A 24,563-nucleotide genomic window follows, 5' to 3' on the forward strand; every position below is an offset into this window, starting at 1 on the left:
TTTTCAAAATAAAATTCACTTCCCGCATTTATTAAAGGTAAGTGGAATACAAATTAGAATTAAGGGTTGAATCACAGTGTGTATTATATACAGTGAATATTTATGCGTTATAGTTATACTGTGCTCTAAAATCAAATTAGGTTATTTTTACTCCATTACATATTGATAGGCTACATTTAGTTACTTTGCAGAACTTTTACTTCGCCCAGAGTATTTATAAACAATGGTATGACTGACTCAAGCATAAGATCTGGATACTGAGGCTCTCACACCTTCCCTCCTGATGGCAGTAAGCTAGCCTATTTTCAACATAGTTTTTGAATAATTAAAATTATACAGCATTTGTGAATTGTTATGACACTCTTCTGAATTGATCAGTAGACACATTGTGATGGTGACTGGGGATCAGTCATTATCTGTGAATAAAGGAATAGCACTATAAATAATTCTAAAATGATTAGTAATATTTAACTAGGCTATTACTAATGACTAATTATTTAATTGTTAAAGCAAAATTCTGAAATTAGACACAAAGTCCACATTTTTATTCAATCGTATAACCTGAACCAGACACAAACCAGACAATCATAGTCATCAACAATAAAACTTTAACAACATGATAGTATAATGTGAAACTATAAACAGAAAGAACAGATAAATCAATGTTTTGTTATAAAATTATTTATAGTTTAGTCTCTCTCAAACTTAATGGTAGAATAAAATCCATGGTCTTTTTTTGTTGAGTTCCAAAATAAATATCACACATTGCTTATCACATATTGCTGTTTCCATTCATTGCTGAACTCAAAACAAAGGATCATTGTCGGTTGCCCAAGGCTGTCCTGCATCTGGTCTGAAGCGGTTTCGTCCCCAGAGGCAAGGCAGTTTACGATTAAACCTCATCACCGCAACACTGGTACACGAGTTTGGTTTACGGATGAGCTCGCACCAGTCTGGATAGTCCACAGGTTGAGATTCACTGATGGGAAGATCAGAGTTAGAATATATATACTATATGCTACACCTGAATAATTATTTTTATTGAGTGACAGTGAATTTTAAAAAAACTCACTGGTCACAGCAACCGACTCCAAAAGGCTCCATGCAGACACACTGGTAACAGTCACTGGTTATCCAGCTCTCTCCGATACCGTACACCTGTCCCATGTGTTCACAGCTCCCTGAACATTAAGACACCACAATAACACATAACATAATACAGTTACTGTGACGCAGAAAGCAGTCGAAGAGGCACTTAGTTATTTTATTTGTGTAAAAGTAGAAATACAAGTATACCTTATTAAAAACAAAAGCAGTAGAATTGGAAAAATATATCAATTAGTATTCTCAGCAAAATGTACTTAAAGTCGAAATAAATCATACAGAATTGTTCGTCTAAGAATCATATATATGAGAGTTTTATTTACTAAGTGTGGAGAGCAGACTCCTTTGAGTTATTTATTTATTAAGCATTCATTATATTTCCATAAAACTGATCATAATATTTTGAAATTGATTACAACTGTCCAATAAATGTATAGTGGGGTAAGGATAAACATACACGCACACACGCACGCACGCACGCACACACACACACACACACACACACACACACACACACACTGTACCTTTAGTATTGAAGAAGCACTCGCCTCTGTTGGACACAGAGGAACATGGCACACTGGCACTCAGGAACAGCAGTAAAGCCAAAAACAGTCCTAATGCTGTGTTTGCCATGTCTGAAAATAAAAGGGTACAGGTAAAAAATAGAAAGAAGCAGCCAAAAATATAATAACCAGATGAGAGAAATGCCAGATTGTTGTTCTTACCTTTTTATAAGTTTTCCACTTCCCTTGCTGTTTTATTTTATTTCAGTTCTTCTGGTTCTGTTTTTTCCTTCTTTCATTCAGCCTCTTGTTGATTTTTCCTTCCCCTCTTCTCCCTTTGTGTCTCGACGCGTCTCCTCTGCAGGCCACTCTTGATCTGATGCGCTCTTTCCCTGCAGCTCCCAGATATTTATACTGAACCAGCACGTAGCATACCTTTATCTCCGCAATAATTTCTACTTTCTCCGTTGCTATTTGTCCACCCTCTCACTCTTCCACTCACCCCCCATTCATTAAATGCTTTTATATATATCTGCACGCACACATATAGTTTGCATACAGACACAAACACACACACATACAATCATTACTACTACAATGTCCGTCATTCTCTCTTTTACTGCTTCACAGAAATTGCCCTAGAGCATACAGTGTGCACCCTTTCAGATAACATTTGTCTCAGGAAGTGCCATTCGACCCCCATCAGGGGATTGCTGTGGTGATACCAGGACAAGACAACCAGCCAGTGGCCTTTTGGCCTTTGTGTGTTTGTGTGTGTGTTTGTGTGTGTGTTTGTGTGTGTGTGTGTGTGTGTGTGTGTGTGTGTGTGTGTGTGTGTGTGTGTGTGTGTGTGTGTGTCCATAGGAGTGTGAACCCCTGACACCTTCTCAACATCCAGAGACATTTAAAAAAAAATGTTTATTGTTAAAATGTAACATTATTTTTAATATCCTTTACATTGTATTCATATTGCCTTTCTCCTACAACTGACTAATGATCAAATTCATTGATGCACACTAGTTGCTTGATTCAATTTCTCAGCATATTGTTAATGAGCCGTCACACAAATTACAAGATTATTAATGGATAGGATTTATATAGCGTATCATTCCCTAAGGACTCAAAGCACTTACAGGGTTCCAGGTTCCATTCATTCACACACAGTCATACCGGTGGTGGTAAACTACGATAGTAGCCACAGCTGCCCTGGGGCAGACTGACGGAAGAGTGGCTGCCATTCCGCGACAACGGCCCCTACAACCACCCCCTCAAACATACAGCAGTCATACACATTCACACCAGGGAAGGTGGGTGAACCATGACACAGGTGGCCGGGCCAGGATCGAACCGCCAGCCCTTGGATCATTGGCCAACCCGCTCTACCAACTGAGCCACGGTCGCCCCAAAACATTGAACATAGTTTGACCATTCACTTAACTTTGGATTCATTCATTCTTATTAAAAGTCTCTTTGATGGTTTATGCATTGTGTTTTTTTCTTTTTTTTTTGGGAGAGGGCACAAAATGTGAGGGCCTTTTGGTAATAGTTGAGGTCATTCTTGTGTTGGTGGATGAGGGTGCATTTCCTCTTTGTGATGGCACACACATACACAAACACACACACACACACACACACACACACACACACACGCACGCACACACACACACACACACACACACACACACACACACACACTCTATTGGTCACCTTTGAAGAGATTTAACTGCCTAGAGGCTTACTCTAACCTTATCTCATTTTACACAACACCCGACCTTTTCCCTGCAGTGACAATGAACTGATGATACAGTTATGCGCTGAAATTACATAGGTATCCACAGGTCTGAGCTACAAAGGATCACAGACTCAACTCAGATACCCCCCGGCAACAACCATTATCTTACATATTTGTGATGTATCTATTGACATTCACCACATGCTGCATCACGTGTTCTACAGCACCCAGACCTGTCTATCCTGTTTTCTAAGCTAGATATTTTTGCTTTCGAGAATTGTATGTGCACCATGTGGCAACCCTCATGACCTGGTGTTCCACTCATAATTAAGTTCTAAATTAAAACTGAACGTGTCCTTTTGTTGGCCGCGCATTTTCATTGAGAGTACTTTTATACAGCGACTTGTTTCATTAGGAAGCATACCATTTACTCACATCAGTGCACTGCTTTTCCAGCCAATGCTCCCGCAGGCATTCTGCACATTAGGATGTAATTTATTATGCTTCTTCAGGAAATGGACAATGACATAATAAAATACCCTGTTTAAAATATTTTCTTGCTGTGGATTCAAATGATTAAAATGTAAAAATAGCATCTGAAGCATATACAGTAGCACTATGTTTAATGCAACTTGACGTAAATCCAAGATATGGAGAGAGTAATGACTCACTGCAGATGACATTAACAAGGCATCAGGCTTTTTTTTGTGTGTGTGTGTGTGTGTGTGTGTGTGTGTAGGTCCTGTGTGGATAAAATGTCCTTAATTGTACATTCCTGCTAAAAAATAAGCAAAATGGTCATCAAGAAGGCCAGGGAATGAAGACAGTTATGTGTAATTAATTTTATTTTTCAACAGAGAGGAGTAAATAAAACAGATGGACAGGAGTGACATCTTTCTCCGCTGGTAAGAAAGGTTGATCAAAAACTTGTATGGTGCCCTTTGAACACACTTTATTGTTTGCTTAGTGAGCAGGATGTACTTGCACGATGAGATCCCTTTGTGATAAGTCAAGCAGAAAGGCTGTCTGTATTGTTAAAAAGATTATCTGGTATGTGGGTGTGTGTATGTGTGTTTGAGAGAGATAGAAAGAATGGAGCAAGTCAGCAGTGAACCAACCATGTTAAATGTTAAATTGTAATGACTTATACATCTTGGTTAATGTTTAAAGTTTTTACATTGAACCTAACATCAACACAACACATCACCGACAACGTACTGTTTGTTTGCGCTTTCTTCGCAGAGATTAACGAAAGAGAATTAAAGTGATCTTTACAAATGACTGTATATTCTACAATACTTAACAGTCCAAAAACCATTTACCTGAACATTTGCCATCTTTGGGCTTTTTTCCCCCAGAGGTACAACATGGATCAGAAGTCAATGCCAGACTCTGTAGGAATATGTCTGATATTTAGTTGACAGGAGAAAGCACAAGAACAACCGAATATCAAACATATCACACAGCGTCTAGCCAGTCAGAGCCTCAGGAAACTGGAAAAGCCTGCGAGACAAATAAGAGAGACAATCTGTGAGACCAACAAGGGAGTGACAGAGAGAAATAATGCACACTCTACACAGGCATTTAGTGTTTTTTAAGATTTCTTCAGGAAACACTGGCTTAAGGGAAACAATGGACCACAAAAGCAATAAAAGAAGAGAAAAGTTAACACCCAGACTCCAAGCAAAAAAATCAAACAAAAAGATAAACCCGAGGTTACTTACCAATTCCCTTTATCAATACACAGAGCATCCCTAGGTCCGGACGAAAAGCGGGGAACAAAAGTTAATTTGAGAATGTTTGCAGATGTAAAAAGAGAACTTTCAAAGTGTGAGTGAGCTGTGTGTGTGAACAATTCCTCCGCGGGACAGCATTTATATACACGACCCATGGAGTTTTGGGGGGGACCAACTACACTCACAGAAACACACACTCAGTGCCCCATGTAATTAGAGGTTTATTGATCAGCTGTGGCCTGCAGCCTTTCCTCCCCACATTAACTCAATCAATAGATGTGATGTTCATCCTGTAAGCCTGTGAGCGCTCTCTCTCTCTCTCTCACACACACACACACACACACACACACACACACACACACACACACACATGTGCGACCGCAGATGAAGAGTCAAATAACTTTCGGTTATTGCCCGGAGGTAGGACAAGCGTGAACACATGACAGTCACTTCTCTAAGTCACTATTTATACTCTCTCTAAGTCACTAATATTTCCTTTTACAATATATTCATATATATCAATTGACTGATATTTAAAGTACTAACTTTATAAAGGGATACACACACACATACCTAGTTTTAGTCTCTTCATTTTTTATACTGATGCTTTACTATAAAAACTCGGGTAACATTTCAAAGTTTGTATTTGGCAGTGGTAAAAAAGTGGCTATTTTTAAATATTTGCTCATTACCTGAGCATTTTCATTTTATAGTAAGCTACTTTACTTTTCAACACTAATATATTTCAGGGGTAGATTTTGTACATTTCACTTACTACATTTATCTGACAGCTATAGTCACTCGATGCTTTGCAGATCAAGGTTTTACATGCAAAGATATATTGTTATATAACTATCCAGCAGTACACCAGTTGCGACAGTTACTGTAGCTTTACTTTGACCAGATAGAGCATCAAATGTTGCTTACACAATAATGCATCATAATGATGATAATCAATTAATTATATTACCTACGACAATGACAGATGTCATTGTTGCCTATAGATTTCTTTTACTTTTGATACCCAAAGTACATGCTAATACTATTACTACATCTATTTAATTTTGTTTTTGATTCAGGACTTTTACTTTGTAGTAAGTAGTAGCAGTTTAGTTACATAGTGGAGTATTTTAAACTTGAACTTTTTTTTTGTCAGTCAAGAAGATGAAGAGTTTAACTCTGTGTGTACAGTATCTCCCATTGGATAAGTATTGTTATCCATAAAACTTCATACAAAATTCAAAAATGTAAGGGTTTTGATTGGCAAAGAGCCCAGAAAGTTGTTGTCCTACACATCATAGTGTCTCTTAAGTTATGATGTTAAGTTTATAACATTAGTGTCTGCGGTCAAGGTGACCTCTGGCCGTCAGAATGACCTCTTATCCAAATGACTGGTGATTGTATTATCACTCCATCAGTGTGGTGAGGGAGGGGGGAGGGTTTTTTTTTAACATGTGTTGACTTCACATCCTCCGCAGATGAGGATTTTGGACTTTTATTCAGTAAGAGGCAGGTGTTGAACAGATGTAGCAGATTTTTTTTTAAATCAGTGCGAGAGTGAGAATTTATTATTTGTCTTTAACATATCATATTATTTCTGAAGAAATTCAGAAATATCCCCATCAAGTGCAAACATAAAGTCACCAGTGACATAGTTTTTTTTTAACACAAAAGCACATTATATGCTATGTTTAAAATGTTTACACACAGCTAACTGAACACTTAATTCAAAACTGTCTAATGCATTACATTCATCTCTACTCTACTACTCTACCACTACTCTCTAAACTCTACTTTGGACCATTATCTTCTCTTTATGCTTTATACTTCAGTCATGCACAAACTGTTCAGTCTTTTTACAAACAGATATTCTCACATAGATCTCACACACATCATGTTATTATTTTCTATTTACACTCCTGACTTTGCACTTCTTCCTTTTTACTTCTTATCTTCTCAATGTTTATTGTGCAACACACAAATACAAATAAAAACACATCGGATTAGTGAGCAACTTTCATAAACATTAGTCAAACTGACTGCCCCCCCCCCCCCACCAGTGTATCCTGTCCTGTCCTATCCTGGCATGGCGCTGACCTTGCCAGCCTATTGGGGCGGAATGACAGCCTCTGATTGCCTGATTGTGAGCCTCGGGCGAGTACTTTAATCTCCAGCAGATGGAGGGCAGTGTGCAGCAAAGTGAGAGATGACAGGGTAATATCAAACCTAATGATTAAAAAAACTATGTGGATTCATAAAAACTCATAAAAGGTTCAAAGATCAAAATGTTTCAACACTTCAGATCAGATACTACTGTTAGTGCTTGAATACATACGGATTCATCTAAAATGAGTCTATATTAAATCAGTATCAGGTCATTTTTTCACGTTAGCGGAATCCATGGAACATAAAGCGATAGATAAGATGGGAAAAATGACCACAGAACCAATTTTGTTACTATTGTTTAATTTTTTATTGAAAATGCTCCAGAAGGATAAAAACATGCCAAAATAGCAGGAACACTAATCTGGTATTATTCTTTACATTTTAAAATGAAAACCAAAACACTACAACAAAGCCTTTCAATTATTATACGTTTTTATTAATCTGATCATGATTGCTGTGTGTTCTGAATATTCAGGTTTAAAGAGTGAATGCCACACAAAAAAAGGCATTTTTTATTTTTTATTGAAGAATACAAGGCACAACAAAGCTTTGTTCTGCGGCCAGAATGCATAAAGTACAGCAAGAGCTTCACAGGGATACAGTAGTAGGGGAAGAATATAGGGAGTGACAGTCTAAGGCTTGCGTCTCTGATTGGTCAGTGCTTTGATCGCTCTCTCTCTCTCTCTTTCTCTCTCTCTCTCTCTCTCACACACACACACACACACACACACTCCCACCGGCAGACAGACAGACAGACAGACACACAGACACACACACACACATACACACGCACGCACACACACACACACACACACACACACACACACACACACACACACACACACACACACACACACACACACACACACACACACACACACACACACACACACACACACACACACACACACACACACACACACACACACACACACACACAACCCCGAGGCGGTGTCACTAAGACAGAGGCAGGCAAGGTTAACACTGATTATTCAATAAATACATTTTGTTTTTCTTTAGCATTGTACATGCATGAGTTATCTAACAGAGACAGAAGAAAAAGTAACTTTCTGTACACAAATCAGATGCACAGATAGTGTGCAGGTTTATAGTAAAAGAGGAACACTTGACCATGCATAATGTTCTTTGTCTTTCTCATGCCGCTGTTTGCATGCTTTAATCATTACCCATGCAACCAGGATACATATTCAAAGGATATTTCACAACCGTGTGTCTGTTCCATCTCACACCCTGACTTTTGTGTGCGTTAGGTGTAGCTCATCCTATTGATGTTTTCCTAAATTGCTCTATTGATACAAGGAAGTGTATATGTGCATTGCTGATGGAATAGAACTTATGTCTAGGGTTGGTGGTTCTAGGATCGCTCCCATAAAGTTTTCAAAGGATCTTTTTGTGACAAGTTATGAGACAAGCTACTTGAGCATTTCCAATTTATGATACTTCCTACATACTACTTGATACATACTATTTTACTACATCAGAGGCAAATATTTATTGTATTAGTTGTATTAAACAGCTATAATTACTTTGCAGTACTTACTGTGAGACCCTAATGACAGGATCATCTTAAAAAATTTTTTTTATAGATAAACCATGAATATAACAGTATATATAAAAGCTAATTTATTTTAATTTTGAACAACTACACTATGACAATGCTGTTAGTGTAAACATTATGTAATAGTAGTATAAAAATATAATTGGAATGGGTCACTGCACAATGAGTACCTTCCTTTACTTCTGATATGTTAAAGGTGCATTCTGATAAAAAAAAATCAGAAAGATATACACGTGTGCGGACTGGCCATCAGTGACAATTTATTTTTTCATTTAAAAAACACTCGGTAAGCATCCACACTACTATCAAAACAAACAACCCACTTCCTTCTTTTAAAACAGTGTTGGTACGCAGCCATGTATTGGTTTTCTTTTATCTATAAATCCAAACTGAATCATGGCAGTTACACAGTATTGCTGAAGGAAAATATAGCTAAAGACAAACAGAAGCAGAGCAGGCAGCAGAGGAGAAACTGTAAAGCTTTGTTTGGATCAATACGGCAAGGAACAACAACTCCTCTGCCCACACCCCTCCCCTATTTAGTTTATGAAAATAAAATATCCTTTTAGCGAAAAGCAATACCAGCTCAAAAGATTTGCACTGTGAAGCAGTCTTTTCAATACACTGCTAGTAAAACCAAAACATCATTACCCCACACACACACACACACACACACACACACACACACACACACACACACACACACACACACACACACACACACACACACACACACACACACACACACACACACACACACACACACACACACACACACACACACACACACACACACACACACACACCCCCTTCATTCTTCTTCATTTTGTTGCATGTAAATTAACAGATTGAAAAAGTAATATTTGTAACATCCCAACTTCAACTGAAAGAGCTAGATGCTCTACTTCTCCTACGTGTAACACATCAACCAAGTAAAGCAACGTGCTGGAATCGGACAACATTTCATGAGGTTGTAATATCTCATCTTTTCTTAGGGGCCTCTGCTTTGGGTTCCTCTGGTTTAGGGGCCTCTGCTTTGGGTTCTTCTGGTTTAGGGGCCTCTGCTTTGGGTTCTTCTGGTTTAGGAGCCTCTGCTTTGGGTTCCTCTGGTTTAGGAGCCTCTGCTTTGGGTTCCTCTGGTTTAGGAGCCTCTGCTTTGGGTTCCTCTGGTTTAGGAGCCTCTGCTTTGGGTTCCTCTGGTTTAGGAGCCTCTGCTTTGGGTTCCTCTGGTTTAGGAGCCTCTGCTTTGGGTTCCTCTGGTTTAGGGGCCTCTGGCTTTGGCTCTTCCACCGGATCACCACACAACTTGCTTTAAGAGAAAGTTAAAGAATAGAAAACGTAGTAAGTGCATAGATCTCTTTACGGATGTTCAGGTGTGCTGCGCAAAAATCAATTGTTTTAAGTGTCCAGCAAAGCAGTAACCATACCGTCCTTCTGTTGCTCCTTCTTTTAAAAAGTTGCATACTGAGCTCCGTGATGCCAGCTGCTTTTGCAGTGTTTCAAGTTCTGTTTTCCAGCTGGTCGTCTCCTTACTGGTTTGATCTGGGTATTGACACATCACATGAGGAATTGTATGGGCTTCACACATTTCAAAGCATGGAAGCTTAAAGTTTCACTTTTCAAACTGGGAAAACAAATAGATCTGCATTTGATGTAGAACATGTGCTTAGTGAAAGAGGGAAAATATGCTGTGAATACACGGCCTCTTTGTGAATGGAGGCCCATAAAGTGTCTCCTACCTTGAAGATTTTTCAACTTGGTCTCTTCTGACGCCAGCTCGTCACCTAGAGATTTCTGCAAATGGAAAAGAGAATCTCAGCAACACAAACCTGTGTGTTTGAGAAATCTTCTCTACACAGACTAAAACCATAGAATCTTCTCCTCTGAGGAAGCAACATTCCCACTGATTCACACTTCTGTCTTAACCTAAATTAGTTCTCCACACAAAAGAGTTTTCATTGGTCAATGTTACGCCATCAGGTACTGTATAAGAATGCCCTTCATATTCTGACCTGACCTCTCTTGCTCCCCAATCCTGTTAGGGTCAGCGGTTTGGTGATGATGATGCACATTATTAGCGGCGTTTATTGGACATTAAATCCATCAAAGAAACTGCCACAAAGTGTAACTGTAAGTGCTGAATATAAAAATTTAAAAACAGATAGAAACCAGGCAAGACAGTGAGAAAACACTGGGGTTTAGGTTTTCTTGTGTCTACATTCTCAGGACAATGGGACCACTAGGGGTCACCGCGACTCGAGCCAGAGGGGCATATTAGTGACAAGCGTCATTATGGGCAGGTGCATATTTTCTTTGCCAGGTAAGAACAGGTTGTGCGTGTTTTGTTTTGTGTGTTTGCCTGCGTGACGCGAGTCAAATAAGATTTTACATGACTATTGGCCATGCAACGCCAGGTGGTGTAGAAAGGTCATTAACATCAATCTTATGTTGCCTTTTGTGTTTATATTTAACCTATCCTCAAGTTCAAGTTTCCTTTTCAGGTTGCAATCTACCGTCTGTCTCTCTGTGTAATCTGTCTGTCCTCCTCACCTTTACTCCCTCGCAAGTGGCCAGCGCACCTTTCACCGCATCTGCTTTGGTCAGGAGCTTGTTGACTTCGTCTTCCATCATTTTCTGGTCATTCTCAAACTTCACAAACCTGTCCTGCATTTCAGCCTCCACGCTCAGGTATTCTCTCAGGACATCTTGGGTCACCCGCAGTTTGATACTCCCAATCGAGTTCTGTTTCACTTCTTTTTCCTGTTCCTCTTTGCGTATGTGCACGAGGCCCAGTAAGCAGACAGACACGACTATTGACGCGGGTAAAGCAATATTCAACTTCATGTTTCGTAGGATCCGCGAGCCTCCTCTGTGCAAGATGTCTGACCTGTGTGATGACAGTCTTTCCTCCGGTGTGTCATTATGAATCACGCCCTCTTCCTGCGTGGCATGTGTGTGACAGACAGGTTGATCCGGCTCGATGTGAGCACGATGTGTTACCTGTTGGCCTAGATAAGAAGGCTGGCCTATAGGTTTTTATAAGCGTGTATTTGCATGGACAGGACAACCTTGAGCTGACGTGACACTAAACATTAATTTAGTTAATATCATTCTAAAAAATATATGAAAGTAAATATGAAGTGAAATTTAAAGTGGCCTGGTATTCATTTCCAATATAGCAATTTGTCCCAACATTATTTGGAGACAGGTGTGGAAGACACATTCAAATGTTTCTCCTTGAGAAGCCTAAAAGTAGCAGCACCTCACTATAGAAAAAAAGTAAGTCAACGTTTAAAAGTATTAGTAACAAAGTGTATGTTTAGCCTACTTGAAGTAACCTATATTAAAAGTCAAATAAATAGGATATTATAATTGATTCATTCATGTAAGCATGTTGTTGCTAGTATTTTACATATTGTTAAATACTTTAATGTGTAACAACGCATTGGCTAATTGGTATATGCATTATGTGTTGGTCTTGTAATATGTCTAATAAATATGTTTGAGTTAAAGTTACAGTTTTTCCCCCTGAATCTAGTGAACATTCAATTCACCAATAAGTAACAAGAACTTCGAAAAGGTATTGAGTCGATGTGGTGTTCTGCCAGGATCAGGATATAGGGCCTAAATCCCTTGTTGCTTATTTGCTTCTCGAAACCAGAGTGTATAGGCTATGAGCTATGGAAAGCAGTGTGATCAGTCACGATGCAAATCCACGAATGATTAGGCCTATAAAGGGTATCGGGGAAGAGAGTGAGAGAGCAAGAGCAAATTGCATATGTGGCTTTGTTACGCCCAGCTGGCTGAGCAGGTAGGGCAGGTTACAGGTGTGGTGCTGCATTCACACCTTAGGACGGAGAGGGGGACGCACGCATGCACGGGTGGAGCGATACCCGGAATGAACCGTAGCCTAAGTGACAGACCAGCAGTATTCGTCAGTTTATCCAGTCTTTACTTCTTGCCTCAAGCAAGATGAAGCTCCTGATTGCTTTGCTCGTCCTGAGTCTGGCTGTGATGGGTGTCATGATTTTCCGCGCCGTAAGCCAGGAGTTGGAAGTGCGTGATTTGAAAGGGCGCACGGCGGCGGACTCGGCGGAGGTAAGGATGAAAGAGAGATCCATCGTCGATCAGAAACAGAAAATCCTCGTCCTGAAGGATAAGCAGATTGGCGCCAACGACAAAATGAATGAGCTGAGGAATAAGAAGAAAGACAGCGAGCAATCCTCACGGGACGCTGATTCACATCTGCAGACCTGTAACGCAGAGAAGGCAAGGGACACACACACACACACACATATTAAAACATATACATATTATTATTATTTTCAATGCAATTAGTTTACAATGGAAAAGCTACTGCCAAACTTACGAACATGGCATTATTAACAATAAAGTATAGCTTTTCAGGATGTAGCCTGCTCAGTAGTTACAGGCAAATATTTTATTGATGTTTCCAATGTTTCTAACGCTTCCAACGTCTTTCCTTATTAGGCAGAGGCGGTGAAGAAGAAGACAGATATTACAGAGACCATAAATAAACACGACGGTAATAAGGCAATATTTGTTTATGTCTATTGCCTGGTGATATCAACTGTGGTCAGATTGTGAACACATAGTAAAACCAATCGAAAACTGATTCAGATTTTTTTTTAAACCTTATTTGTGTCTAGACTCCATGCTATTTTTCAAATACAGAGGATGGTTGAGTCAGTGTTGCACCTCCTTACAGGCCTCTAAAGAAAGCCATCATACAAGTGTCTACAAGGAACTTTCAGTTTGTGTTTATTCTAGCGGCACCTTTGGACAAAAGCAGTATTGTTTTTTACGAAGCCAGCTGTTGTTCCTGGGTGAGCATACCCGGACAAAGGCATTAAGAAGAACTATATCAAAATAGCATTTTTGCACAGGTGGTCTCGTTTGCTGTTACATGTCATGTATGATCAACAGAGGAAAAATGAGACTGTTTCAGAAATATTTAAAAGTTTCACGTAGCAACTTTAAACTATTGCTAGGCTATTAGAAATCTGTTGGCCTACTAGATGTGACATCGTGTAACCTGCAGGGCTCCAGACAGACTGGCCTTGGTCTTTGTTTGTTTTCCTCCTAAAATCACAAATTTATTGTGTAATAAATATGGAAAAATATTTATCTTTGTCATTTCCTCAGTTGCTTACCAGGAGGCAAAAAGGAAAGCTGAGGAAGACATTAAGAACTTGAAACAACAGATTTTGGATAAAGACAAGGCTATTTGTGCCTTTGCTGACACAACCAAGGAGGAAGCACGGTAAGATTGTAACGCATACTTGCATCCTTGAATAATGGTGTGTGTGTGTGTGTGTGTGTGTGTGTGTGTGTGTGTGTGTGTGTGTGTGTGTGTGTGTGTGTGTGTGTGTGTGTGTGTGTGTGTGTGTGTGTGTGTGTGTGTGTGTGTGTGTGTGTGTGTGTGTGTGTGGCCAGCCAGTTGAAGCAGTCCTGAATATCAGAGAGCCCCGGGGCTCACGGTTTCAACATGAACCCATCACATTACAGAGCAGGAGAACATTATACTGTCATCATGGCTGTAAGTAAAGACTTATGTTGACCTGATCACACTAGAACTAAAAGTTTTTTTGTTTCTTCATTTTGCAGGAAGCTGTGTGGAACCTTTGAATCTCCCAATTAAGGTTGACTCAGAAACCATCATCACTTACTGTGAGCTTTTCTTTTAAAGATAAGCTTTTGAATACATTTATACTATTACTGAATTGATCACAGCTCTGTTTGTATATATCAGATAAAGTAAAAACTGTTTAAAAAAAGAAAAAGCTTTTGTACATCCATTATTTGTATAAATGGCATGGGTATAGTGAAGTCAAGTATGTATAATTATTATTATATATTTTTTTTTTAATAATTTTGTTTTGGTTTTGTCTCTGTAAAACTCTGATACTTGTGGCCTTCAAAAATAAATACCTGCGATTCATAGGTATTATGAAAAAATAAAGCTAATTGCCAGCATGCCTGAAAAAAATAGTCCTTGTCCTGACTGTTAAGTTCACTGGTGTGAACTTAACAGTCCTGATTTAGATGTTTTTAAATATATTATATATTATTTTTATCCAATCATCATAAACCAAATGATGATGCAGAGCAGTTTGATGGCATGTTCCTCTACCTCCCCCTAGTGCTGGAGCAAGGATTAGGAATTGCGGTCTCACTGCAATTTTCAACCAACCAATTATGGCTATGTCTATCGTTATTTATTATGATGACTCTAGTCTAAGGCATTATGCATACATTTTGTATGGCAATTTTTTTTATTGATAACAGTTAAATTAAAAAATTAAAATAGGCTAATTGAAGAGATAAACTGAACTTCCCCTGATATTGGTTGTTGTTGAGTAAAATTTGTACTGGCTTTTGTTACGATTTTTTTTTAAAATTGGTAACACCAACATTTCTCTAGGACTACTTAGTTCACTTTTTCCAAACTCATATAGTTCTCTTTACCAACATGTAGCTCAGCAAACCAGCCAATATAACCACAATGCTAGTCTAATGCAACCAAAACCCCACAATTCCAAAGATTCATTTCTAATTAAAAAGAAGAAGAATGGCCCCTCTTAAATGCATATAGCCTACTATATTCATTATGTAAAGGACCCCACGGTCATATTTACTTTAGATTTACAGTCTTTTATTTTTTAGTATTTTTCTGCATACATTATACGCGAGTGCTTTTATTTTGAAGGAATATTTGCAGGAAACGGAACTGAACGGTTTAGAGCGTGTCACTTGTTCACTTGATATTGAAAACGGAGAATCAATCATCCCCATGAGAATCATAAACGGAGATATAATTGTTCTCTACCACGGTCTAGCACCTGGCTGTAGGGCACAAGGTTTGTTAATATTACCTTTTATATTGTGTTGTTATCACGAAACTCTGTATGGTTTGTTTTACGTGCATGGTTGGTGTTGAAATGAGAAAGTGCAGAAGTTTAACTGTTTTATGTGTTTGATATAGCGCCACTTTGCTGTGCTTTTTTAAGCTAGGTATTGTCACGTGGTATTACGGCTTCACGTTGGAAGGTCCACATTTAAAGTTTAATGTGTATGAGAATGTACAGTATTAAGGTTAAGTGTGTTAAGCATTTAAAGGTGAAATTAATGTGTCATTGTAACTTTGCTAAGTAAGCAATTAAGGGATAGTGTGAATAAGACAGGTTACATTTCATGTGTAATTGTGCACTATTATTTAGGATGGATATTGTTTTATGGCTATGGTAAAAAGAGTTAAATATAATTCATTTGATGTAATTGAAGGTTATTTGAGCTTGTCATTCAGTGAAGAGTTACATATGTTGACACGTTGTTTTCTTTTTCTATGTTTAGCTCTTACGGTGTTTTATTGTTTTGAAACCACAACCTTGGAATAAAAATGATGAAATATCAGTTGGAGAGTCAGACCATTAATCAGCCGGGGATGCTACACATTACACTATATATACTATAAATAGCATGATTAAAAAATGCCGCAATTTGCTTCATCCTGCTTCTTTCACCTAAACTAAAGTAATGCAAAGACAGTGCGTATTTTCTATAAACTACACACATGTATAGGATAGCTACAGATAGGCCTACATCAATCTGTCAGTCCTGTCTTCTGATTTGACACAAGTTCTAGTATACACTTCACACCATCTTGTAACCTAATACCCACGGGAAATAATATTTTGCTTTCCCTATCTGATCCATCCCTGACATCCAGTAACCCATTAAAAGACATCTATGGACATTGGTCATTTATTTCAACCTACAAGAGGACATTTTTTTTTCTCATAGGCTATTTATATTTTATTATTTAATTTTTATCATCTTGTGATGAGGAAGCATTATTAATGTAGAACCCATATAGTTACAAATTGATTTAGGCCTGGGTAAAGCAGGGTTTAACCCTTTTAAAATTTGTGCGGAAAGTAGGCTTTGGCCATTTGCCATGACGGCTATTTTGGATTTAAAGCAGCTGTCCTCTATTTTCCTGACTCTTATGACAATTGTGCAGTGCAGGCCATAAATCTTACAAATACTACAAATAAAAGCCCTTTCCAAATTGGGAATCTTTTACGGTGTCCTCCACAACCAATCACAGTACGAGGAGTAAACCACGTGATGTACATGACTCGGTTGCTCTCTCGTGCCGGCCGGAAGTTCAAGTTGACACTGAGCTGCTCAGATGATGCTGTGAAGACACACAGACACGTGAAAGTCACAGGTAAAACAACCAAAGCGGGGCGTTGTTTGATATTATGAAATCTCTTTACATGCGTATGGTTTACTGTTATTGTGAAGTCGTTCAGTGACAGCGGCAACGATAGTGTTTTGTTACCATGCTGTTGTGGCTGTTACATCATCAGCTATATAACTAAAAAAAAAAAAATACAGTCGGCGCGCGGCTCTCCCATAGCCTGTTTCTGTGCTACCCTTTTCCAACCACCTTCGAACCGGTGTACAGATGGCAAGGAGCCTCGGTCGACTGTTCAAGGGCTTCCATCGCCTCGCCACCCTCTCACCCTTGAAGACCCTCTGCCACCCGCAAACCGGCTTTTCAGTCCGGACAACCTCTGAACGCACCTTGGTGGTAGGTAGGCTACTGTAGAATAAACTGTTCTGAGGGAAAGTGCTCGAACAGACTGGTTGGACTATGTTGACTGCGGGTTTACATGTGTGCCCCCTTGTAAAGTCATCCTCCTTCCAGGTGTTTCTCTGTTGAGCGACTGGTTTTATTAGCATGTGACAGTGTAAAGCACTGGCGTATTCCTGTACACACATCAAGGGTAATATAACAGTGAAAACCATATCTGTTTGTAGCCCTCACAGTAGGCATAATGTTAAATTCAAGCCATGTAGAAAGAAAGGTAGGTGGGCTTTTTGTTAATAATTTATGTAGTCACAAAGAGCATGCATCAACTTAGAAAACACCCCAAGGCCTTCTAATCTTTACAACTGGACAGTCTGAACCCTGTTGAGTTATTAACAGATGATTTACTGTCACAGATTCAGCAAAGATGATATACATTCATATTCCGTGTAAATGTTACCTTTGTAAAGGCATCATTTACTGGAGAGTTTTTATTGTGGAGCATTGTATTGTGTGTTTGTATAGTGATATTGCTTTTTTTTTTTCCTCTCGAAATTCAATTCAGAAAGTGTAAATAGAAAAAATGTCTTTGGTAGAATGAAATACCTGAAAAACAGAGGACTTTCATCACATTAATCCAACTATCTTCTTATTTCTGTAGTGCTAACACTCTCCAGGTCTTTGATTTACAGAACGAGAGATATTAACCAGAGAGATTAAATGAATCGTCCTTTCGATATCAATAATTTGTTCCCTTGTCCTGCAGCTAACTTTGCCCAAAGCCGTTCTATGTTAGTCCACTAAGGTTGTAAAAGCATTTCCCTGTTCAGCAGGCGCTGTCGTTGCCCTTTTTCTCCAAACCCCGGGACTTCAGCCTTCCAAACTCGTCATGGGGCCCAGAAATGATGCGTATGTATGAGCATTATAACAGCCAGTGTGAAGTGGAGACGGAGGGGGGAGAGAAACAAAGAGGGCCATGGAGAAGACTGCCAAGCTACAATCGTATTATCAAGTATGCTACAGGTAAACGTGTAGAATGCGACTGTGATGTTTGGATGTGTTTCTGCTTTTGTGGTCTGTTCGTCAAATAAAGTAAACCAAGGGATGCCGGTGATACCTCGAGCCATGAAGCTCTTACGGTTAAAATAAATTGTTTTAAGTTCTGTCTTGTTTAAATAATTTTCTTCTAGGGCACTATTTGGTAATGAGGGTCTGAGTGGATATATTACCCATCATCACTGAATAATGTATAACTTATACTAGGCTAAAATAATTCTCTTGTTATTTTGTAACAGCTTGTAAATCAAATACAAGAACATTTATAATAATGTATTAAATAAACAATATGAAAATCAGGAAGAAGGGTTTTCTCACAGTGATGAACCTACAGAGAATCATCACCTGAACCTGCTGTTCATTTCAACTTTACAGTGTGTCAGTTGACTGTTTAGTTGTCCAGACCTCCAATTTATCGTTTTGTTGTACAAGAGAAAATATATATATTTAGATTTGCACTCACTAATTTGACCTTTTGAATGGGTTAATCTCAGAATGTCATTTGTGTTTGTAGTTGGGAACATTTCGACTTCATTAAACTGTACATTACTATACATTTAGAAACATGAAAAACTTAAATACAAATGTTTAATACCCAAAAACTCCACACAGCTGTGTGAGCACACCTGTATTTAATTCCCCCCCCCCCTGTGTTTTTCTCCATCAGGTGGATTGTATCTTAGTAAAATAATCCAGTCAAAAGCTCGTCTTTTTACGCGGAACATCAGAGACACAGGGGCAGCATTTGAGTACGTCTTGTTTATTAACAGTGAGGAGAAGAAGTGTGTGTGCATTCTCCAGGCTGGACACCTACTGGAGGGACCACCAGGGTGAGATAACTGTTCATGTTTTTCGTGTTCAAATATTTACACTTGTCATTTTCTTACGTCCTGTTCCTACGTGCACACAAAACTGTAAATTATAGGGTAATAATATATGCCTCAAATTCATTGCACATTTTACAGTTGAAAAGGCGTGTATGCTTTGTTCTTAAATATGCTAATTTTGATGGATGTCCCAAATGATATAAACACAAGATTCTCGGCCGCTGCTTTGTTGCATGTCATACCGTCTTTCTTTCTGTCTCTATAAGCTTACCAATAAAGGCAAAAGGGCCAAAAAAAACATACATTGAAAAAAAACGCATAAATAAAATGTGGTTAGCTTGAAATCTTCCAATTTCAATACACTTTTAAACTTTGGATCTGATGATTTCTAACAGACATTTTTGTATTTCCAGACACGTCCACGGGGGGGCAATAGCCACTATGATTGATACTGTGTTGGGGACCCATGCTACTTATCTCTCTGGCCCTGTTATGACAGCCAACCTCAACATAAACTACCGCAGGTACAGGAAGACATTTTTCCTCATAGACATTCCTTGAATTTGTCATGTAAATAGATAATAATTTTTTTGTCTAACATACTCCAGGAGAAATAATGTTTGTAGCTGTGGTTGAGTATTCACCAAAATGTCAAATAACTTTAGCTTTAATTGATGAGGATAACTATACAAAATAGTTTTCTGTATCTTTTGAAGACCTTAGTGTCCATAAAACCCTCTGTTCAATATTGTACCTCAATCTTTTTATCTCAGTAAGGTACTTTGGGGACCGCTCATGATGTAGTGCAGGGGTGGCCAACCCGCGGCTCGCGAGCCGCATGCGGCTCTTTGCCCAGCTTCGTGCGGCTCTTCAGTTCATATCAAATTATGTGATTATAATTTTTTTTTTTTTTTTATATTTTTTTTTTTGTGTGGGCCTATGTGTGTGCATGTTCGCAAACGTTTCATGCGGCTCTTACGTTCGTTTTACATGTTGTCTATTATTTCATTTTTTATTTTATTAATGTGTAGGCCCTATGTGTATGCCTGTTCGCAAATGTTTAATTGAGGACGCAACATAACGTTCGCAAACGTTTGGTGCGGACGCAACATAAAACTGCCCGCTCAGCTTGGAGGGAGGTTTTCCGTGAGTAAACTATTTGTGTCAAGTTCGCTCCGAAACAGAGTGGGAGAGTTCATATTTTTTGTTGAACGTTATGGCAGGCCATTCTGCCTTATATGCCAGGTGTCATTTGCGCATTTCAAGGCTTCAAATCTTCGGCGCCACTTCAGCTCTCTCCATGCTAAAAGTAAGTCCCACAAAGCAACATGCATAGTAAGAGAAAAACGCTATTTTAAATTGTTATATTTTTGTTTGTGGACTTGGTTGAACTGAGAGTTTGTGTGTGAGGCAGTGCACACAATGTTCATTGTTGAAAATGACTGCCCTGTCGTCTTTAGTACTGTAGTCCTGTCATTATCACAGGGGCGGCCTTAACGATCTGGGGGCCCGTTTCAAGTCCTAGTGTGGGGCCCCCCTTTTTTTTTTTAATAAATAATGCTTGTGCATGCATGTGCAAGCTCCCAGCGAAAATAAAAACGCCCCCCCCCCCCCCCTGAAATCTTACTGGCCACCCCAGTGCCCCCCCCCCCCCCCCCCCAGTTCAAATGTTATTTTTTATTTTCATTTTATTTTTTTAATTACATTTTTTTCCTGATATGTAGCCTAGTTCAGAGATGATATGTATTTTTTTTTCTTTCTTAACTTTTTTTGATAGGTAGTTGCCAAGTTCATCACACAAACACTCCAATCCACTGATATGAGATCAGTTTGCAATTTTCAATTACTAAATTAATGGTAGGACTGTGGCCACTAGAACTGGTCTCTGGTCAGCAAAGGTCTTGAAAACAGCATAAGTGTGCTTGTGACATGCGTGCCACCCATGCATGTGTAAAGGCACGTGTCCCAGCAGATTTTTGAAATCTGAATAAAAAAATTAAAGTTTGTAGTTAGCGAGTGTAACATGTTCTTAGCAAGGGCCGACTTTCATAAATAAAGGTTTATTTTTTTAGCAAGATATTTGGTCAAAAGCTAGTGGTCATCCGTCCCTCTGTGCAGTTGTTAGGCATCTGGCTGCTAGCAAGTTATGTTGTCTTGCTAATTTTACTATTCATCTGAGCTGAAATAAATATTGACTTTTTCCTTTATTATCTTCGCCACAATGCACCAGAATGCTTAGATTACATGTTAAAAACACAAAAAAAATCTTCTGGGGGGGATGCCCCCAGACCCCCCTTCAGGGGTTTAGTTTTCTGACAAACATTACAATGGATACTAACATGATTTGGGCATTTGGGATTATAAATCATCTTTGAATTGGTTGTACAGCATATCACATGCTATTCATTCAGGATGGCCACCCCACTCTAACTCTGTGGCCCACCTTGGCCACCCCTAGTCAAAATTTCCTGGAATCGCCACTGTGTGTACCCATGTGTACGATGTGGCTCTTTGCAGTAACACAGTAAAAAATGTGGCTCTTTGTCTCTGACTGGTTGGCCACCCCTGATGTAGTGGTTAGAGCAGGGCTATTCAATTAGTTTTGAATGGGGGCCGGTTTTAGCCTGGCTCCGCCCGCCCGCCTACTTCTGGCCAAATTTAATTTTCCCTTCAGTAGTCAGTCTGGGTGTACAGTGCATTTCCCAGCTTTCGCCGGGGAATCTACAGTCGTCCAATCAGCGAACTGAGCGAGTGGCTGAGAACGATGACGTCGAAGTCGCGCTCCAGTTTCAGTTGAATGCTGCGTTCCTTTATACTCGGAAGAAGGAGATTTCCGACTTTGTAGTTCCGAGTTCCGACCTGTCTGTGTTCCAGTGCATCTGCTCGCGAAAGTATGGACGCCTAAAACCTTTCTCGTCCAAATAACTAAACGTTAGGCTCTAACAAGTTACTGTTGCCAGGTACCGGTAGATTCATAGACTACAATATGTAGTGAAGTCGGAAATTTCCCGAGTTCCCTGTCCAACTGGAACGCACCGTCAAAAGCCGGCTCATGACACACATGACGACCAAACGTGATGCGATTGGTTGGCTAATCCAGAGTGGCACTGGGCAGATCCAATAGTTTTAAACTTCGACAGACACCCGCCTCCAAGTGAGTGAACGTTTGCCGATTACAGCACTTCCAGACCTTCTGTACAAATGAAATGAAGTACGATGGTCTGGTTGGACCAGGCTAGGCCGGTTGGTGGAAATGATCCAAAATGAGGGGCCAGAAAAAAATGCCTAAAATTGATGAGCATCACATCAATAGCTACATATACTGTAAAACACTACAACGACATAGGAGTGCATATATTGTCTTTATTTTATCAAATAGAGTTCACCAGCTTATCAAAAAAAATCCCTATTTGATTAACATAGGCTGCCTGTTGTTTAAGTGTTTAACAATCTTATCAGTTCAGGAAAACACAATGGGTTAACTCTTCAACAGCTTATCAAAATACATAGTAATAAATGTACTCTAAGTGCAACAGTTTATCAAAATACATAGAAATAAATGTACTCTAAGTGCAACAACTTATCAAAATACAGGTAGGCCTAGGTTTACTAAGAGTGCAACAGCTTATCAAAAAACATAGAAATAAATGTAGGTTACTCTAAGTGCAACACCTTACAGTGTTTCCCCCCCAAAATATGTTTGTCAAGGGGTCACTGTACAGGGTCATGGGAGGCACGGCGCAGCGCGCCACGGCAAAAATGTTGGCTGTATTTTGCTCAAAGATGCCAATGCACAGTAAAGAAATAAACAACTGCTTATTTGAATACAAAAAACCTACAGACACTGACTTTACAGTTGTGCAATTTTGTTTGCTATGTGAAGGTACACATTTTGTGCAAACATGCAAAGTTCTACTGGTGCAATATTATGCAGACACACTAAATACAAATAATGGACCATACACTTACACTGCGGTACAATCGCGCCCGCAAAGCTGCATACACAGAGCAGCTGATAGAGAAACGCTTGGAGAGCGTGTGCACATTTATTTACTGCAGATCGCGGCCTTTCGCGCAGTTATGACCATGCAAAAGCACACATCGCACGTGCTAGTACATTAATTGTGCACCACAATTTTTTTTTTGGGTCGGTCGGTAGTCAAGGCGGGGGCCAGTAAATATTCCTTCGCGGGCCGCCTATTGAATTGCCCTGGGTTAGAGCGTCCCCCCTGAGGCTCATTCCTCTTCGCAGCGACCCGGTTCGAATCCGACCTGTGGTCGTTCTCTGCATGTCATTCCCCTCTCTGCCCCATCTCATCTCTGTCTCTCCAAACTGTCAAATAATCTTTTTTGAAAAATTTCAGTAACTGGTACTTTGGAGGAGTAGACAGGGTATGTGTCTTTCTGCCTGCCTGCTCTCAGATGGTACAGTGTGCATTGACAAATTAATTATTTCACATGGATGATGTAATGCACGACTGAAATATTGAGCTCAACGATCTCTGTAGGTGCAACAACATTGTTTGCCTCACAAATTGCCTTAACAAACTTTGATCTTCTCCCAAGCCCTATCCCACTGGGAAGCACAGTGTTGCTGGAATCCTCTCTGGATAAGAAGGAAGGCAGGAAAACGCTCCTTTTATGTAAAGTGACCAGCACCGACGGCTCCAAACTGCACACAGAAACAACAGGTAACATACATCTTTATACTCTCACCGGGTTGGTCACATCTCTGCTTTTCTACCTTCTGTTTTGTCACTGTCCTTTTCTTTTCTTTAACACCTCTCATGCAGCGCTGTTCCTGTCAATCAGCATCAGTAACCTACTCCTGGGAGGGTGACACAAACGAACCAGCCGACCACCTGCCCAAAGACAGCCAGAACATTGAGGCTATAGTGTGTGTGTGTGTGTGTGTGTGTGTGTGTGTGTGTGTGTGTGTGTGTGTGTGTGTGTGTGTGTGTGTGTGTGTGTGTGTGTGTGTGTGTGTGTGTGTGTGTGTGTGTGTGTGTGTGTGTGTGTGTGTGTATGTGTATGTTAGAGAGAATGTAAGAATGCGTGAGCCTGTCATTGGTTTGGAGTTTTTTTTGGGGAGTGTGTCATTATTTGCTAGGTTATTTAAGAGATAACTTCTCTAAATAAGACTTATTTTATATCCTAATATTTATGACCCTGCTGTCCATTTTCATGAAGTAATTAACTATACTACCTCTGCTCATTGTTACTCACACCTCAACAGTACA

At 39.5% G+C, this 24,563-nt stretch overlaps 4 protein-coding genes across 6 annotated transcripts; 2 read left to right on the plus strand and 2 right to left on the minus strand.

The window, feature by feature from the left end:
* Positions 1–804: 804 nt before the first annotated feature.
* On the minus strand, positions 805–1,737 carry LOC307260112 (prostate-associated microseminoprotein-like; the record flags this gene model as incomplete). Its single annotated transcript, XM_080040245.1, has 3 exons — positions 805–979; positions 1,073–1,181; positions 1,629–1,737. 3 exons carry the CDS (start codon positions 1,735–1,737, stop codon positions 805–807), a joined length of 393 nt encoding a protein of 130 aa, XP_079896371.1.
* A 7,319-nt stretch (positions 1,738–9,056) lies between these two features.
* On the minus strand, positions 9,057–11,742 carry LOC307259838 (uncharacterized protein). Its single transcript, XM_080039862.1, has 4 exons — positions 11,371–11,742; positions 10,560–10,614; positions 10,248–10,362; positions 9,057–10,129 (listed from the first exon to the last, which is right to left on the minus strand). Exons 1-4 carry the CDS (start codon positions 11,662–11,664, stop codon positions 9,802–9,804), a joined length of 792 nt encoding a protein of 263 aa, XP_079895988.1. The 5' UTR covers positions 11,665–11,742; the 3' UTR covers positions 9,057–9,801.
* Positions 11,743–12,678: 936 nt separating this feature from the next.
* LOC307259244 (uncharacterized protein) lies at positions 12,679–16,254 on the plus strand. Its single transcript, XM_080039013.1, has 4 exons — positions 12,679–13,089; positions 13,312–13,366; positions 13,987–14,104; positions 14,449–16,254. The coding sequence occupies exons 1-4, from the start codon at positions 12,793–12,795 to the stop codon at positions 14,480–14,482; spliced, it is 504 nt and encodes a 167-aa protein (XP_079895139.1). The 5' UTR covers positions 12,679–12,792; the 3' UTR covers positions 14,483–16,254.
* A 781-nt stretch (positions 16,255–17,035) lies between these two features.
* Positions 17,036–24,563, plus strand: them4 (thioesterase superfamily member 4). Of its 3 annotated transcripts, none has more exons than XM_080039476.1 (6): positions 17,036–17,440; positions 18,271–18,463; positions 19,164–19,326; positions 19,737–19,847; positions 23,890–24,014; positions 24,117–24,563. In XM_080039476.1, exons 1-6 carry the CDS (start codon positions 17,315–17,317, stop codon positions 24,161–24,163), a joined length of 765 nt encoding a protein of 254 aa, XP_079895602.1. In that variant the 5' UTR covers positions 17,036–17,314; the 3' UTR covers positions 24,164–24,563. The 3 variants fall into 3 exon arrangements, with proteins under 3 accessions (XP_079895602.1, XP_079895603.1, XP_079895604.1); XM_080039477.1 differs by having other exon boundaries at positions 18,274–18,463; XM_080039478.1 differs by lacking the exons at positions 23,890–24,014; positions 24,117–24,563 and adding an exon at positions 20,097–20,255.

This window comes from Ammodytes marinus (assembly GCF_949987685.1).
Source record: "Ammodytes marinus genome assembly, chromosome: 13".
Classification (NCBI taxonomy): domain Eukaryota; kingdom Metazoa; phylum Chordata; class Actinopteri; order Uranoscopiformes; family Ammodytidae; genus Ammodytes; species Ammodytes marinus.

Bases quoted from the DNA above. Each gene is read 5' to 3' on its own strand.
- LOC307259838 (XM_080039862.1), bottom strand. From the start codon at position 11,664: ATGAAGTTGAATATTGCTTTACCCGCGTCAATAGTCGTGTCTGTCTGC. The intron at 10,615-11,370 runs GTGAGGAGGACA...TTCCATTTGCAG, and splicing joins CCACTTGCGAGGGAGTAAAG to AAATCTCTAGGTGACGAGCT. The intron at 10,130-10,247 runs GTATGGTTACTG...TTTCTCTTAAAG, and splicing joins GAAGGAGCAACAGAAGGACG to CAAGTTGTGTGGTGATCCGG.
- LOC307259244 (XM_080039013.1), top strand. From the start codon at position 12,793: ATGAAGCTCCTGATTGCTTTGCTCGTCCTGAGTCTGGCTGTGATGGGT. The intron at 13,090-13,311 runs GCAAGGGACACA...TTTCCTTATTAG, and splicing joins AGACCTGTAACGCAGAGAAG to GCAGAGGCGGTGAAGAAGAA. The intron at 13,367-13,986 runs GTAATAAGGCAA...TCATTTCCTCAG, and splicing joins GACCATAAATAAACACGACG to TTGCTTACCAGGAGGCAAAA.
- them4 (XM_080039476.1), top strand. From the start codon at position 17,315: ATGGCAAGGAGCCTCGGTCGACTGTTCAAGGGCTTCCATCGCCTCGCC. The intron at 17,441-18,270 runs GTAGGTAGGCTA...TTCCCTGTTCAG, and splicing joins CCTCTGAACGCACCTTGGTG to CAGGCGCTGTCGTTGCCCTT. The intron at 19,327-19,736 runs GTGAGATAACTG...TTGTATTTCCAG, and splicing joins CTACTGGAGGGACCACCAGG to ACACGTCCACGGGGGGGCAA.